At 48.5% G+C, this 18,638-nt stretch overlaps 1 protein-coding gene across 1 annotated transcript in view; it reads right to left on the bottom strand.

The window, feature by feature from the left end:
* The window catches only part of TRAP1 (TNF receptor associated protein 1), a 57,408-nt gene that overhangs the window by 4,193 nt on the left and 34,577 nt on the right, over positions 1 to 18,638 (bottom strand). Inside the window, exon 12 of the mRNA XM_063934799.1 lies at positions 4,316 to 4,463. Coding sequence (XP_063790869.1) covers positions 4,316 to 4,463 — 148 coding nt within the window. The remainder of the gene's footprint in view (positions 1 to 4,315; positions 4,464 to 18,638) is intronic.

The following is an 18,638-nucleotide window of genomic DNA, read 5'->3' as shown; positions in this document are numbered from 1 at the left end:
GGGACGCCATCATGTCCACCTGTGGTCTTTCCCAACGGTTTACCAGCATTTGGAAGACTTCTGGATGAAGTCCCCATTCTCCCGGGTGGAGGTCGTGCCTGCTGAGGAAGTCTGCTTCCCAGTTGTCCACTCCCGGAATGAACACTGCTGTCAGTGCTAACACATGATTTTCCGCCCATCGGAGAATCCTTGTGGCTTCTGCCAATGCCCTCCTGCTTCTTGTGCCGCCCTGTCTGTTTACATGGGCGACCGCCGTGATGTTGTCTGATTGGATCAGTACCGGCTGGTTCTGAAGCAGGGGCCTTGCTTGGCTTAGGGCATTGTAAATGGCCCTTAGCTCCAGAATATTTATGTGAAGCGAAATCTCCTGATTTGACCACAGTCCTTGGAAATTTCTTCCCTGTGTGACTGCACCCCAGCCCCGAAGGCTGGCATCCGTGGTCACCAGGACCCAGTCCTATATTCCGAATCTGCGGCCCTCTAGTAGATGAGCCCTCTGCAGCCACCACAGCAGCGACACCCTGGTTCCTGCCGACAGGGTTATCCGCTGTTGCATCTGGAGATGGGACCCGGACCATTTGTCCAACAGGTCCCACTGGAAAGTCCTTGCGTGGAACCTTCCGAATGGAATTGCTTCGTACGAAGCTACCATTTTTCCCAGGACTCGTGTGCATTGATGTACCGACACCTGTCCCGGTTTTAGGAAGTCTCTGACTAGAGATGACAACTCCTCGGCTTTTTCCACTGGAAGAAACACTTTTTTCTGGTCTGTGTCCAGAATCATTCCCAGGAACAGAAGACGTGTCGTCGGGACCAGCTGTGACTTTGGAATATTGAGAATCCAGCCGTGCTGTTGCAGCACTTCCCTAGAAAGTGCTACCCCCACTACCAACTGTTCCTTGGACCTCGCCTTTATCAGGAGATCGTCCAAGTACGGGATAATTAAAAACTCCCTTCTTGCGAAGGAGTATCATCATGTCGGCCATTACCTTGGTAAAGACCCTCGGTGCCGTGGATAACCCAAACGGCAGCGTCTGGAACTGATAGTGACAGTCCTGTACCACAAACCTGAGGTACTCCTGGTGAGGAGGGTAAATGGGGACATGCAGGTAAGCATCCTTGATGTCCAGAGAGACCCTGTAATCCCCCTCGTCTAGGTTCGCAATAACCGCCCTGAACGATTCCATCTTGAACTTGAATCTTTTGATATATGTGTTCAAGGATTTTAAATTTAATATGGGTATCACCGAACCTTCCGGTTTCGGTACCACAAACATTGTGGAATAGTAACCCTTTCCTTGTTGAAGGAGGGGTACCTTGACAATCACTTGCAGTGAATACAGTTTTTAGATAACCACCACACTGCCTCCCTGGCAGAGGGAGTTGCCGGTAAGGCAGATTTTAGGAAACGGCGGGGGGGGAAACGTCTTGAATTCCAGCCTGTACCCCTGAGATACTGTTTGAAGAACCCCGGGATCCGCCTGTGAGAGAGCCCACTGTGCGCTGAAATTTTTGAGACGGGCCCCCACCGTACCCGGGTCCGCCTGAGCAGCCCCAGCGTCATGCTGTGGACTTACCGGACGCAGGGGAGGACTTCTGCTCTTGGGAACTAGCTGTGTGCTGCAGCTTTTTCCCTCTACCTTTTCCTCTTGGCAGAAAAGATGAGCCTCCAGCCCTCTTGCTTTTCTGGGGCCGAAAGGACTGTACCTGATAATACAGTGCTTTCTTTTGCTGTGGGGTAGCTTGTGGCAACCAGTTTGATTTCCCAGCAGTAGCTGTGGAAACGAGGTCTGAAAGACCATCCCCAAACAGTTCCACCCCCTTATAGGGCAAAACTTCCATGTGCCGTTTTGAATCGGCATCGCTTTTACATAGCGCTTATTTGTGATGCCAGCCGGCAAATATCCCTCTGTGCATCACGCATGTATAAGACAGCGTCTTTTATATGCTCTATTGTCAGCAAAATATTGTCCCTATCCATAGTATTATCCGACAGGGAATCTGACCACGCAGCTGCCGCACTGCACCTCCATGCCGAGGCAATAGCTGGTCTCAATATAATGCCCGTGTGTGTATATAGCTTTAAGGGTAGTTTCCTGCTTTCTATCAGCAGGTTCCTTTAGGGCGGCCGTATCCGGAGACGGTAGTGCCACCTTTTTTAATAAGCGTGTCAGCGCTTTATCTACCCTAGGGGGTATTTCCCAACGTGACCTATCCTCTGGCGGAAAAGGGTACGCTGCTTAGAAATTATCAATTTCTTATCGGGGGAAGTCCACGCTTCCTCACACACCTCATATTAATTCCTCAGATGCAGGAAAAACAACAGGTAGTTTTTTCTCACCAAACATAATACCCTTTTTTGTGGTACCTGGGGTATTATCAGAAATGTGTAATACATTTTTTATTGCCTCAATCATGTAACGGGTGGACCTATTGGAGGGTACACTAGTCTCATCGTCGTCGACACTGGAGTCGGTATCCGTGTCGACATCTGTGTCTGTCACCTGAGGTAGCGGGCGTTTTAAAGCCCCTGATGACATTTGAGACGCTGGAACAGGCACAAGCTGAGTAGCCGGCTGTCCTATGTCGTCAAACCTTCCATAAGTCCATCCACACAGGTGTCGACCCCGCAGGGGGTGACATCACATTCACAGGCATTTGCTCCGCCTCCACATCATTTTCCTCATCATACATGTCGACACAGCAGTACCGACACACAGCACACACACAGGGAATGCTCTGACAGAGGACAGGACCCCACAAAGCCCTTTGGGAAGACAGAGGGAGAGTATGCCAGCACACACCAGAGCGCTATATATCACAGGGATATCACCTATAGAGAGTGTTTTCCCTTATAGCTGCATTATTATAATATACTGCGCCTAATTTTTGTGCCCCCCTCTCTTTTTAACCCTTTCTGTAGTGCAGGACTGCAGGGGAGAGCCAGGGAGCGATCCTTCCAGCTGAGCTGTGAGGGAAAATGGCGCCAGTGTGCTGAGGGAGATGGCTCCGCCCCTTTTTCGGCGGGCTTTCTCCCGCTATTTTAATAATTCTGGCAGGGGTTAATATACACCTATATAGCCCCTGGGGCTATATATGGTGTCAGTTTGCCAGCCAAGGTGCTATTTATTGCTGCTCAGGGCGCCCCCCCCCAGCGCCCTGCACCCATCAGTGACCGCAGTGTGTGGTGTGCATGAGGAGCAATGGCGCACAGCTGCAGTGCTGTGCGCTACCTTGGAGAAGACAGAAGTCTTCAGCCGCCGATTTTCCGGACCTTCTTGCTTCTGGCTCTGTAAAGGGGGACGGCGGCGCGGCTCCAGGAACGGACGACGAGGTCGGGTCCTGTGTTCGATCCCTCTGGAGCTAATGGTGTCCAGTAGCCTAAGAAGCCCAAGCTACCACCACTTAGGTAGGTTCGCTTCTTCTCCCCTTAGTCCCTCGGTGCAGTGAGCCTGTTGCCAGCAGGTCTCACTGTAAAATAAAAAACCTAAACTATACTTTCTTTCTAGGAGCTCAGGAGAGCCCCTAGTGTGCATCCAGCTCGGCCGGGCACAGAAATCTAACTGAGGCTTGGAGGAGGGTCATAGGGGGAGGAGCCAGTGCACACCAGATAGTCCTAAATCTTTCTTTAGATGTGCCCAGTCTCCTGCGGAGCCGTCTATTCCCCATGGTCCTTACGGAGTTCCCAGCATCCACTAGGACGTCAGAGAAATAAAGGATAATAATAATAATAAAATAGATGGTTCTACTCTCTAAAGACCTAGGTATGGAGACCTCTACAGAAGGGATAGGAAGACCAAAGCTCTGCGGCAATCTGTGGTCTTCTCAGCAAGAATAGATCCAACATAATGTCTCCCCAGCTTTGCAATGTGTCTCTCTCAGCGGACTGTGAAGTTTGGAAACGTATCTCTGATAGATGAGGAGGCTATAACACACTGTCTGTATCACCCAGTCAGCAGTAATGAAGAAAGAATCAGGAAGCTGATGTGATCCACAAAGAAGGGTCACACCCCGTCCCATGGTCCCCAACCAAGAAGTCCACAAACATGATCTGTTGGGAGCTACTTGGGGACTGCAGTCAAGAACCCCTGTGCTAGAGGACAAGCACTTTTCATTGGTGTCCAATGCATGAATAAAAGTCCATGAAGTCAGAATGCATGGTCCCATCTCCATATCTGATCCTGCTTTCACCTGGGCATTACAGATTACCAGGGAGAAAGTCTTACAGAGAAATTCTTCAGGCTCCATAACAAAGGCCAAAACTGCAGATTCTGTAACAGTGTTTCAGATAATCCCAAACTAACTATATGCTCACCTTGACCTCCTGATCTGCGGTGGTCACTATCCCTTCTCGGATAAAGAGCCCATAGTCCTGGAAGAACTTGCTGTACTTCTCAGGGTCCTTCTTACTCTGGTCAAGGAAGAATTTGATGAGTCGGTTCTGCAGCACATCCCGTAGTTTCCTAAGAGTAAGAAAAAATGCAAATGTAACCATTGCTAATCCCAAATCCTCTTTCCATGACTTCCTATCAATGTCCTGAGCAGCCATGCATTATTACATGATATTTCTGCCACCTGTGCACTGATCCGCCTGTAAGCGGTAAGGGAGACATGTAACATGCAGACACTGCTCATGGGGAAAATGTGACCTCAGAGGCCTGGAAGCGGTACTGGTGGCTCCCTGCCTCCTGTACATTTTGCTTTGGGTAGCAGACAACTGGCTGCTTTATGACAGAAAATACCTGTCTCTCTTGGGAAAACGTGGCTGAACCAGACCAATTAGGAGCCTAATTAAGGATTAAGTGACCAGCAGTATTTGTGGAGCAATTATACGCATTTCCCTACTGCGCACGTGGCCAAAATTTGCCTTATGCCGAGATCTGCACCTTCAGCTTGCAGGCCCTTCTGTCTGGTGCAGTGGAATTGGGGTGGGCAATCATTAGTGGAGTACAGTATGGCCATGTACGCATGCCCAGATAGGTCTCTTAGGTTTACCTACTGCAGTAAAGACACATAAGAAGACTGATCCAGCAGCACCATCTAACCGCTTCCCATTGGCTGCATGTGTACTAATAGTCCTTCATTCATTAGAATTGTGGTTATAATTCAGCAAGATGTGGCTATTGCAAGGAAGATTTCCTTTGGATGTTTAAAGGGGGTAAACATGGTATGTGTGAATGTTTGTATGTCATTCTAATATATGGGGCTTATGCAATAGGTTCAGGCAAGTTTTGTCGTAAAACTAATTGCCGCTCTAAATTTAGAGGTAATTCGCCAAAATAACATTGGTTCTTTCATCTTGTAGCCTGTTGCATAAGCCCCTCTATGTTAAAAGTGAATTTCACATTTAAGAGGCGATATATCAATCCTCAAAATGGAGAAGTTACCCAAAGCACCAATCAGCTTCTACCTGTCATTTCATAGACTGTGCTAGATAAACAACAGATGCTGATTGGTTTCTTTGGGCAACTTCTCCACTTAGCTCTCTCCTAAGCTTAATACCTCACCCTCTTAGTACTAATATCACATCATTTTCATTACATTATTCTCTTGTGCGAAGGACACTTCATTACATTAGTGTTACAAATGTGTATGCGTCAGCTCTAGCAGTAATCAGACAACCCACAATACCTGTATGCTGGCTGCAAGACAGGTACCAGCATGCCACAGGCATTAGATCGTGAGAATAAAAAACAGCCATGTATAGTAAACATTAACAACAACAACAAAAATAAGATTTTAAACCTACCGGTAAATCTTTTTCTCCTAGTCCGTAGAGGATGCTCGGGACTCCGTAAGGACCATGGGGTATAGACGGGCTCCACAGGAGACATGGGCACTCTAAAGACTTTAGAATGGGTGTGCACTGGCTCCTCCCTCTATGCCCCTCCTCCAGACCTCAGTTAGAGAAACTATGCCCAGAGGAGACGGACAGTACGAGGAAAGGATTTTTGTTAATCTAAGGGCAAGATTCATACCAGCCCACACCATCCACACCGTATAACATGGAATATACGAACCAGTTAACAGTATGAAACAAAACAGCATCAGCCCGAGACTGATCAAAACTGTAACATAACCCTTATGTAAGCAAAAACTATATACAAGTCTTGCAGAATTTAGTCCGCACTGGGACGGGCGCCCAGCATCCTCTACGGACTAGGAGAAAAAGATTTACCAGTAGGTTTAAAATCTTATTTTCTCTTAAGTCCTAGAGGATGCTGGGGACTCCGTAAGGACCATGGGGATTATACCAAAGCTCCAGACCGGGCGGGAGAGTGCGGATGACTCTGCAGCACCGATTGAGCAAACATGAGGTCCTCCTCAGCCAAGGTATCAAACTTGTAGAATTTAGCAAAAGTGTTTGAACCCGACCAAGTAGCTGCTCGGCAAAGTTGTAATGCCGAGACACCTCGGGCAGCCGCCCACGAAGAGCCCACCTTCCTAGTGGAATGGGCCTTTACCGAAGTTGGTACCGGCAATCCAGCCGTAGAATGAGCCTGCTGAATCGTGTTACAGATCCAGCGGACAATAGTCTGCTTAGAAGCAGGGGCGCCAACCTTGTTGGCTGCATACAGGACAAACAGGGCCTCTGTTTTCCTAACCCGAGCCGTCCTGGCTACATAAACTTTTAAGGCCCTGACTACATCAAGAGACTTGGAATCCTCCAAGCCCCCCGTAGCCACAGGCACCACAATAGGTTGGTTCATATGAAACGATGAAACCACCTTAGGCAGAAATTGAGGACGAGTCCTCAACTCTGCTCTATCCACATGGAAAATCAGATAGGGGCTTTTTGTGAGACAAAGCCGCCAATTCGGACACCCGCCTCGCAGATGCCAAGGCTAACAACATGACCACTTTACAAGTGAGAAATTTCAACTCAACTGTTTGAAGAGATTTAAACCAGTGTGACTTCAGGAACTGTAACACCACGTTAAGGTCCCATGGTGCCACTGGGGGCACAAAAGGAGGCTGGATGTGCAGCACTCCCTTTAAAAAAGTCTGGACTTCTGGGAAAGAAGCCAATTCCTTCTGAAAGAATATAGATAGACTCCATTAAGGTACAGATTTCGGCCCTAACTTCAGGCCCATATCCACTTCTGTCTGTAGAAAGTGGAGAAAACGGCCCATGTGGAAATCTTCCGTAGGAGCATTCTTGGCTTCACACCAAGAAACATACTTTCTCCAGATACGGTGATAATATTTCGCCGTCACCTCCTTCCTAGCCCTTATCAGAGTAGGGATGACTTCCTCCGGAATACCCTTCCCAGCTAGGATTCGGTGTTCAACCGCCATGCCGTCAAACGTAACCGCGGTAAGTCTTGGAACGCCAAGATGCTTTCCTCCCGTGGCCTCAGAAATCCATTTGTCCAATTCAGGACCAAATAACTTCTCGCCACCGTAAGGTAACGCCTCTATACCTCTTTTGACCTCTGCCTCCGCTTGCCAAGAACGCAGCCAGAGTGCTCGTCGTGCTGTAACTAGCGACTATGAAATGCGAGAAGTGAGCTGACAGACGTCCGTAGAAGCTGTACATAGATACTCAGCAGCTTCACAGATTTGATCAGCGAGAAGTATAAGGTGATCGTCATGTAGGGCAGACTTGAGTTCTGTTATCCATACCATTAGCGCCTTAGTTACCCAAATGCCAACCAACCCAGGTCTAAGCAACACTCCTGCTGCTATATACATGGACTTTAGCATAGCTTCTATTTTACGGTCTGAAGAGTCTTTAAGCGTAGTAGCAGTTGGTACTGGTATGGTTAATTTCTTTGTAAGTTTTGACACAGACGAATCCACCATTGGCGAATTCTCCCATGTAGATGTCACAGACTCTGGAAACGGGTAACTAGACTTAAATCTTCGAGGTATAGAAAACAGTTTATCCGGATTCTTTCGTGTTTCTACTAACATCTTATTAAGAGTTTCCGAAACAGGAAAACACATCGGAGATCTCTGTCGTTTAGTAAATACGACTTCATCATTTGTCAGAGGCTCCTCAGTTTCTGTAAACTTCAGGAGACTGACGCACCGCTCTGATGAGATTATCAATGCCTGGGCTGTCAAAATCTTCACTATCTGACTGCTGGTCTACTTCGCCCTCCTCACCCTCATCTTGCGCAGTGAGGTCTGGCATAGAATCGTCAGAATGCAACATAGCAGAAACTGGTAAATCATAAGACAAATTAAATTTATCCCTTCTACCCAAAATGGACTTGGACCTTTGGCAAGGCTGAGGCCCCTCCGGTAGTTCTGGCGGTCTCACCCGAGACTCAGATCTTGCCGCTTCCCGCTCTTGTCGAGCGGCGGCCAATTCTGATTGCAACCCAGCCATTACATTGGCTAACATTTCCCATGGAGGGTCCGGGGATGAAACCGGAGCCGAAATTGTATTCGTAGCTGAATTCACAAAACATACTGTACATGTGGTAGATCCATCCGGTAACACACTCTTACAGACATTGCAGTGAAACTGCTTTTTAGTTTTTGCTGGTGCCTTACTCATTATGCAGACAGACAATACAATATACAAAGACAGACCACTTGCACGACTCAGTAAAATTGTACTAAGGTGTGTGTAATATATATATATATATATATATATATATATATGGCCGAAATGCAGTGCACGTGGCCAGTACTATATGAAACCTGATCCAAAATTCCCACTAACACCCCTGCGCCTCCGGTGGAGTAGAGATGTAGGACAGGAATCTTGAATTTGAACTTTTTCAAGTACAGGTTTAGGGATTTTAGATTTAGAATGGGCCTGACTGAGCCATCCGGTTTCGGAACCACAAACAAGGTTGAATAGTACCCCTTCCCCTGTTGAACTAGGGGAACCTTGACAATCACTTGCTGTTGATACAGCTTTTGAATTGCAGCTAAAACTATCTCCCTCTCTGGGGGAGAAGCTGGTAAAGCCGATTTCAAAAATCGGCGCGGAGGCACCTCTTCGTATTCCAGCTTGTATCCTTGGGATACAATTTCCATCGCCCAAGGATCCACGTCTGATTGAACCCAGACGTGGCTGAAGAGTCGAAGACGTGCCCACACCGGGGCGGACTCCCTCAGTGGAGCCCCAGCGTCATGTGGTGGATTTAGTAGAAGCCAGGGAGGACTTCAGCTCCTGGGAACTAGCCGTAGCAGGCATTCTTTTCCCTCTACCCTTACCTCTGGCGAGGGAGGAAGAGCCCCGACCTCTTCTGGACTTATGCGACCGAAAGGACTGCATCTGATATTGTGGTGTTTTCTTTTGCTGTGGGGGAACATAAGGTAAAAAAAAGAGGATTTTGGTACTTACCGATAAATCCATTTCTCTGAATCCTCTAGGGGACACTGGAGTCCTATACAGTAGGGGTGTGAAGCCTTGAACCGGAGGTGTGGCACAATCTAAAATTAGCATTGTCTGCACAGCCAGCTCCTTCCCCTTCACATCCCTCCTCCCTCAGTTTGAAAAATTTGACTGAGAGAATAGGACATGACACTATAGCACATGGCGAGGAACCGATATCAAACAGCGGCCAAGAACTCTTAACCGAATTACTAATGCTGTTTGTACGAACTGTTTAAAACAAGAACTTTGAACACAGCAGGTTGACAGCACTGAGGCGGGCGTCCAGTGTCCCCTAGAGGATTCAGAGAAATGGATTTATTGGTAAGTACCAAAATCTTCTTTTCTCTTTCATCCACTAGGGGACACTGGAGTCCTATACAGTAGGGGACGTCCCATGGTTTTCCCCCAGGGAGGGAGTGCTGTCGGTGGCCTGCAAAACTAAACGTCCGAACTTATATTCTCCGGACGCAAAAGTATCAAACTTGTAAAATCTTGCGAAAGTGTGGGCTGAAGACCACGTCGCCGCTCTGCAAAGTTGAGTAGTGGAAGCACCCTGGCAGCCGCCCACGAGGCACCCACTGATCGGGTAGTATGAGCACCCGTCTGAACCGGAACCTGTTTGCCACAGGAAACATAAGCTTGCCGAATGGCAAGTCTAATCCATCTAGACAAAGACTGCTTAGATGCTGGCCAACCCTTTTTTGGCCCATCATAAAGAACAAACAAATGGTCTGACTTTCTGAAGGACGACGTAACCTGTACGTATACCCATAAAGCTCGGACAACATCCAGTGACACGTCCTCATCTGTGAGTCCCTGGAAAGATGGGACCACTATTGGCTGGTTTACGTGAAACCCCAAAACCACCTTCGGAAGGAAATCTGCTCTTGTACGGAGTTCCGCCCTATCCTCATGAAACACTAAGAATTGGCTCTTACAGGATAAGGCTCCCAATTTAGAAACCCGCCTAGCCGAAGCCAAGGCAAGTAATAATGTGACCTTCCAAGAGAGATATTTCAGGTCTGTTCTTGTCAATGGCTCAAAAGTCGGTGACTTCAAATATTCTAAAACCAAATTTAAGTCCCATGGTGCCGTGGGAGGACGAAAAGGGGGTTGAATCCTCAGAACCCCTTGTAAAAAGGTTTGAATCTCCTGCAAGGATGCTAACCGCTGGTAAAAAAGGATGGAGAGAGCCGAAATCTGAACCTTCAGAGAGCCCAGTCTGAGCCCTCCATCTAGACCGGCCTGAAGGAAAAGGAGAAGTTGAGATAAGTGGAAGTTCATTGAATTCCATCCCCGTTCCTGACACCAAGCCATGTATCGTCTCCAAATCCTGTAGTAGTGCCTGGCTGTGACTGGTTTCCTAGCGGCAATCATTGTAGGAATGGCCGTTCGTGGAATCCCTCTGTTTCTTAAGATCCAGGTTTCAATAGCCACGCCGTCAAACGCAGCCTGTTCAGGTCGGGGTGTAAGAACGGTCCCTGAGATATCAGGTCCACTATCTGAGATAACCTCCAAGGATCTTCCGCAAGTAACCCTCGCAGGTCTGAGTACCAACTCCTGCGGGGCCAATCTGGTGCGATTAGAATTGCCCACACTCGTTCCCGCTTCACCCGTTTCAGAACCCTGGGTATGAGTGGGAATGGTGGAAATATGTAAAACCTCCTGTAACACCAAGGAAGTGTTAATGCGTCCACTCCTTCTGCTGCTGGATCTCGAGTCCTTGACACATATCTGGGCAGCTGATGGTTTTGTCGAGACGCCATTAGGTCCACCTGAGGCAGACCCCATCTTCTCACAACCATGTCGAAAATCCGTGGATGTAGGCACCACTCTCCCGGATGCATGTCCTGTCGACTGAGGTTATCTGCTTCCCAGTTCTCCACACCTGGAATGAACACTGCCGAGAGAATGATGTCTCGTCTTTCTGCCCACAACAAGATCTTTGTGGCTTCCTTTAACGCCATCCTGCTCTTTGTTCCTCCTTGACGGTTTATGTAAGCCGTCGTCGTGACATTGTCTGACTGAATCCTGATGTGTTGATTCAGGACTAGGTCTTCTGCTAAGAGAAGTGCATTGTAAACTGCTCTTAGTTCGAGGATATTTATGGGTAGTTTGCTCTCCTGTAGCGTCCACCGTCCTTGAAACTGATGGTCCTCTAGGACGGCTCCCCAACCTCTGAGACTGGCGTCCGTCGTCAGGATCCTCCAATCCCAAATGCCGCATTTCTTGCCGGCTGCAAGGTTCTTGTGTAACGACCACCATATCAAGGAGACCCGTACTTGTGGTTGAAGTCGGATTCTCCGATGGAGAAGCCAGTGCGAGCCTGCTCCCTGAGCAATGAGGTTTATTTGGAATGGTCGGGAATGAAGTCTGCCGTACTGGAGAGCATCGAACGACGCCACCATCTTCCCGAGAAGTTGCACACAGAGGTGCAGAGAAACGGTTTGCGTCCTCAGTACCTGAGCCACTAATCTCTGTAGGTCCTGGACCTTGTTCTCTGGTAAGAACACACGTAATAGGACCGTATCCAAGATGAGACCGAGGAATTGAATCCGTTGAGTCGGTATGAGGTTGGACTTTTGGAAATTGACAATCCATCCATGTTGAATCAGAAATTGATGGGATGTCTGAACATCTTTGAGTAGTCGATTCTGAGATGGTGCCTTGATCAGTAAATCGTCCAGATAAGGTATAATCGTGACTCCCAACAGTCTCAGTCCTGCAACCATGATCGCCATGATCTTTGTGAAGATTCTTGGGGCTGATGATAGACCGAACGGCAAGGCCCGGAATTGGTAGTGATCCGCCACCAGTGCGAACCTTAAGTAAGCCTGGTGAGGAGTCCAGATTGGAATATGTAGATATGCATCTTTTATGTCTATGGATACAATGAACTCGCCCTGTTCTAAGCCTGCAATGACTGATTGGATTGATTCCATCTTGAATTTGTAGACCCTTAAAAACTGGTTGAAAACTTTTAAATTGAGTATTGGTCTGACCGTCCCGTCTGGCTTTGGCACGACAAAATGATTGTAATAGAACCCCGTTCCTCTCTGAGAAGTGGGAACCGGAAAAATGACCTCTGCTTGTAGCAATTTGAGAATTGCTGCCCGTAGTGCCCTTGCTTTTTGAGGGCACTGAGGCAATCCTGTTGTAAAAAACTGACTGTGAGGCCTCTGTTGAAATTCCAGTTTGTATCCCTGAGAGATTAAGTTGTTCACCCAAAGTTCTGGTGAGGTTTTGGCCCAGATGTCCTGAAAACCTTCCAGTCGTCCGCCCACCAGGTGAGCTGGGAGGCCGTCATGCCATGGTCTTGTCAGCAGGTTTATCCTGCTTTCTGGTTGCTGCTTGTGCGGCCTCTACCTCTGCCCCCCCCCCCCCCCCCCCCCGTGCCTGCCTCGGGCTCGAAAGGACTGAGATCTAAATGAAGTAAATGCTGGTCCCGAATAACCTCTCCTAGTTTGTGGAGCGGTTCTCGTATAAGGAGTAGGCAGAAAAGTGGACTTCCCGGCTGTAGCCTGCGAAATCCACTTGTCCAGCTCAGGTCCGAACAGCATTTCACCCCCAAAGGGGATGGATTCTACTGCCTTCTTGGTGTCAGTCTCCTTGTCCTTAGAAGCCTGACACAAGTATGAAGCAGATTCTCGAATGTGTTCCGCCAGTTGGGTAATCTCTTCTAAGCTATTTTCCTCCTCAATAGCTTGTACAATACGTCCAGACCATGCACCTATGGCCTTGTTAACCCAAGCACAGACGATCGCAGGTCTCTGCGCTGCACCAGCTGCTACGAAAATTTACTTTAACGCTGTGTCAACCTTACGGTCTGACGCATCCTTTAAAGTAGTTACGTTAGGAATTGGTAAGATTGTCTTCTTTGACAACCTCCCTAGTGAAGCATCCACTACCGGCGGATTCTCCCACTTGTCCATTACACCCTTAGGTAGGGGTTAAGTTATCTGAAACCGTTTCGGAAATTGAAACCGTTTGTCAGGTTGTTTCCAAGCCTTTTCTATCTGAGACTGGAGGGATTTAGGAATGGGAAACACTGCTGAACGCGGCTTTTGGGATTCGAACAAATCGAAATCTTCCGGCTCCCGTATTTCCTCTACCTGAAAGTTTAGGATCTCCTTAACCGCGTCAATTAAGGAGTCCAGACCAGAGATTGCCGTGTCCTCCTCTGGAAAATCGGCGTCTAGGTTAGGTTCAATTAACTCACCTTCCTCCGTATCAAGAAGAAAACCCTCTTCCTCCTCTGATTCCGGTATAATAGGAAGCGTTCTTTTAACGGCCTTGCGCACACTCGTTTCTGCATGTGCGGGCGGCGTTAACTTGATGAGAAATTCCTCCATCGTCTTTGAGAATCCCGCAGCCCATTCCGATTGCTGCTTGCGCGATTCTGCCATCTCCTTGGAGATTCTATTAGCAAGGTTGTCTTCCCATGCCTTAGCCAGAGCACTGCTCCCAGGTGGAGCGTCCCTGTCTAAGCAGGAGTCGCACACCCCGGAGCTGCCAACCCGTGTGCTCTTCTTGTTACATTTCGTACAAACATAACAGGTCTTTGAGGTCTTGGTTGCCTTGGACATGTTGTTTTTAAAACCCCTTAGCGGGATACTACGCAGCGCTTTCACCCTTTAAACTAGGAAGAGAAAGACTGGGAGATGACGGAAGCGAAGGTATTGGATCGGGCTGGAATTTTTTTACCAGTCCTCTCTTATAGAGAAGGAGCAGGTCATATATTTTTACATAAAAAATAAAATAAAAAAAAATAAAAACACCAGCCGACTCGCAACCCCCACAACTGTAGAGCAGCTACGATGCTAGAGTTGGTATCCGCTTGCTTCCGTGTATTTTCTTCAGGATCTTTGAAATAGAAGTCCCTTGAAAATATAAAATGTAAAATAAGAATTTACTCACCGGTAATTCTATTTCTCGTAGTCCGTAGTGGATGCTGGGACTCCGTAAGGACCATGGGGAATAGCGGCTCCGCAGGAGACTGGGCACAACTAAAAGAAAGCTTTAGACTACTGGTGTGCACTGGCTCCTCCCACTATGACCCTCCTCCAGATTTCAGTTAGGATACTGTGCCCGGAAGAGCTGACACAATAAGGAAGGATTTAGAATCCCGGGTAAGACTCATACCAGCCACACCAATCACACCGTATAACTCGTGATACAATACCCAGTTAACAGCATGATAACAACAGAGCCTCTCAACAGATGGCTCAACAATAACCCTTTAGTTAGGCAATAACTATATACAAGTATTGCAGACAATCCGCACTTGGGATGGGCGCCCAGCATCCACTACGGACTACGAGAAATAGAATTACCGGTGAGTAAATTCTTATTTTCTCTGACGTCCTAAGTGGATGCTGGGACTCCGTAAGGACCATGGGGATTATACCAAAGCTCCCAAACGGGCGGGAGAGTGCGGATGACTCTGCAGCACCGAATGGGCAAACTCTAGGTCCTCCACAGCCAGGGTGTAAAACTTATAGAATTTTGCAAACGTGTTTGACCCCGACCAAGTAGCTGCTCTGCAAAGTTGAAGAGCCGAGACCCCTCGTGCAGTCGCCCAAAAAGAGCCCACCTTCCTCGTGGAATGGGCTTTCACTGATTTAGGATGCGGCAGTCCAGCCGCAGAATGTGCAAGCTGAATCGTACTACAGATCCAGCGAGCAATAGTCTGCTTTGAAGCAGGTGCACCCAACTTGTTGGGCGCATACAGGATAAATAGCGAGTCAGTTTTTCTGACTCCGGCTGTCCTGGAAACATAAATTTTCAGGGCCCTGACTACGTCCAACAACTTGGAAGCCTCCAAGTCTTTAGTAGCCGCAGGCACCACGATAGGTTGGTTCAGATGAAAGGCTGATACCACCTTAGGGAGAAATTGGGGACGAGTCCTCAATTCTGCCCTATCGATATGGAAAATCAGATAAGGGCTTTTACATGACAAAGCCGCCAATTCTGATACACGCCTGGCCGAAGCCAAGGCCAACAACAGGACCACTTTCCACGTGAGATATTTCAATTCCACGGTCTTAAGTGGCTCAAACCAATGTGACTTTAGGAAATCCAACACCACGTTGAGATCCCAAGGTGCCACTGGAGGCACAAAAGGGGGCTGAATATGCAGCACTCCCTTAACAAAAGTTTGAACTTCAGGTAGTGAAGCCAGTTCTCTCTGGAAGAAAATCGATAGAGCCGAAATCTGGACCTTAATGGAACCCAATTTTAGGCCCATAGTCACTCCTGACTGTAGGAAGTGCAGGAAACGGCCCAGCTGAAATTCTTCCGTTGGGGCCTTCCTGGCCTCACACCACGCAACATATTTTCGCCATATGCGGTGATAATGGTTTGCGGTTACTTCTTTCCTAGCTTTAATCAGCGTAGGAATGACTTCCTCCGGAATGCCCTTTTCCTTCAGGATCCGGTGTTCAACCGCCATGCCGTCAAACGCAGCCGCGGTAAGTCTTGGAACAGACAGGGCCCCTGCTGCAGCAGGTCCTGTCTGAGCGGCAGAGGCCATGGGTCCTCTGAGATCATTTCTTGAAGTTCCGGGTACCAAGCTCTTCTTGGCCAATCCGGAACAATGAGTATAGTTCTTACTCCTCTTCTCCTTATTATCCTCAGTACCTTTGGTATGAGAGGAAGAGGGGGGAACACATAAACCGACCGGTACACCCACAGTGTCACTAGAGCGTCCACAGCTATCGCCTGCGGGTCTCTTGACCTGGCGTAATACTTTTCTAGCTTTTTGTTTAGGCGGGACGCCATCATGTCCACCTGTGGCCTTTCCCAACGGTTTACAATCAGTTGGAAGACTTCTGGATGAAGTCCCCACTCTCCCGGGTGGAGGTCGTGCCTGCTGAGGAAGTCTGCTTCCCAGTTGTCCACTCCCGGAATGAACACTACTGACAGTGCTAAGACGTGATTTTCCGCCCATCGGAGAATCCTTGTGGCTTCTGCTATCGCCGTCCTGCTTCTCGTGCCGCCCTGTTGGTTTACATGGGCGACCGCCGTGATGTTGTCTGACTGGATCAGTACCGGCTGGTTTTGAAGCAGGGGTTTTGCCTGAGTTAGGGCATTGTAAATGGCCCTCAGTTCCAGAATATTTATGTGCAGGGAAGTCTCCTGACTTGACCATAGTCCTTGGAAGTTTCTTCCCTGTGTGACTGCCCCCCAGCCTCGAAGGCTGGCATCCGTGGTCACCAAGACCCAGTCCTGTATGCCGAATCTGCGGCCCTCTTGAAGATGAGCACTCTGCAGCCACCACAGCAGAGACACCCTGGTCCTTGGAGACAGGGTTATCAGCCAATGCATCTGAAGATGCGATCCGGACCACTTGTCCAACAGGTCCCACTGAAAGGTTCTTGCATGGAACCTGCCGAATGGAATTGCTTCGTAGGAAGCTACCATCTTTCCTAGGATCCGCGTGCAGTGATGCACCGACACCTGTTTTGGTTTTAGGAGGCCTCTGACTAGAGATGACAGCTCCTTGGCCTTCTCCTCCGGGAGAAACACTTTTTTCTGTTCTCTGTCCAGAACCATCCCCAGGAACAGTAGACGTGTTGTAGGGACCAGCTGTGACTTTGGAATATTTAGAATCCAGCCGTGCTGTTGTAGCACCTCCCGAGATAGTGCTACCCCGACCAACAACTGCTCCCTGGACCTCGCCTTTATCAGGAGATCGTCCAAGTACGGGATAATTAAAACTCCCTTCTTTCGAAGGAGTATCATCATTTCGGCCATTACCTTGGTAAAGACCCTCGGAGCCGTGGATAGACCGAACGGCGACGTCTGGAATTGGTAATGACAATCCTGCACCACAAATCTGAGGTACTCCTGGTGAGGATGGTAAATGGGGACATGCAGGTAAGCATCCTTGATGTCCAGTGATACCATGTAATCCCCCTCGTCCAGGCTTGCAATAACCGCCCTGAGCGATTCCATCTTGAACTTGAATTTTTTTATATATGTGTTCAAGGATTTCAAATTTAAAATGGGTCTCACCGAACCGTCCGGTTTCGGTACCACAAACATTGTGGAATAGTAACCCCGTCCTTGTTGAAGTAGGGGCACCTTTACTATCACCCGTTGTGAATATAGCTTGTGAATTGCCTGTAACACTGCCTCCCTGCCTGAGGGAGTAGTTGGTAAGGCAGATTTGAGGAAACGGCGGGGGGGAGACGACTCGAATTCCAGCTTGTACCCCTGAGATACTACTTGAAAGATCCAGGGATCCACCCGTGAGCGAGCCCACTGATTGCTGAAATATTTGAGACGGGCCCCCACCGTACCTGGCTCCGCCTGTGGAGCCCCAGCGTCATGCTGTGGACTTAGAGGAAGCGGGGGAGGACTTTTGCTCCTGGGAACTGGCTGTATGCTGCAGCTTTTTCCCTCTACCTCTGCCTCTGGGCAGAAAGGACGCGCCCCTAACCCGCTTGCCCCTATTGGGCCGAAAGGACTGTACCTGATAATACGGTGCTTTCTTTGGCTGTGAAGGAACATGGGGTAAAAATGTAGACTTCCCAGCTGTTGCTGTGGAAACTAGGTCCGAGAGACCATCCCCGAACAACTCCTCACCCTTATAAGGCAGAACTTCCATGTGCCTTTTAGAATCTGCATCTCCTGTCCACTGCCGAGTCCATAACCCTCTCCTGGCAGAAATGGACATTGCACTTATTTTAGATGCCAGCCGGCAAATATCCCTCTGTGCATCCCTCATGTATAAAAGTGCGTCTTTAATATGCTCTACGGTTAGCAATATAGTGTCCCTGTCTAGGGTATCAATACTTTCCAACAGGGAATCTGACCACGCAGCTGCAGCACTGCACATCCATGCTGAAGCAATAGCTGGTCTCAGTATAACACCTGTGTGTGTATATATAGACTTCAGGATAGCCTCCTGCTTTCTATCAGCAGATTCCTCAGGGCGGCCGTATCCGGAGACGGTAGTGCCACCTTCTTTGACAAGCGTGTGAGCGCTTTATCCACCCTAGGGGATGTTTCCCAACGTGACCTATCCTCTGGCGGGAAAGGGTACGCCATTAGTAACCTCTTAGAAATTACCAGTTTCTTATCAGGGGAAGCCCACGCTTCTTCACACACTTCATTTAACTCTTCAGATGGAGGAAAAGCTACTGGTAGTTTTTTCTCTCCAAACATAATACCCTTTTTTGTGGTACCGGGGGTAACATCAGAAACGTGCAACACATTTTTCATTGCCTCAATCATGTAACGTGTGGCCCTACTGGATGTTACATTAGTCTCATCGTCGTCGTCACTGGAGTCA

This window comes from Pseudophryne corroboree, chromosome 7 (genome assembly GCF_028390025.1).
Source record: "Pseudophryne corroboree isolate aPseCor3 chromosome 7, aPseCor3.hap2, whole genome shotgun sequence".
NCBI lineage: Eukaryota > Metazoa > Chordata > Amphibia > Anura > Myobatrachidae > Pseudophryne > Pseudophryne corroboree.
The sequence above is the reverse complement of the archived record's forward strand: the minus strand, read 5'-3'. Positions and strand labels throughout refer to the sequence as shown.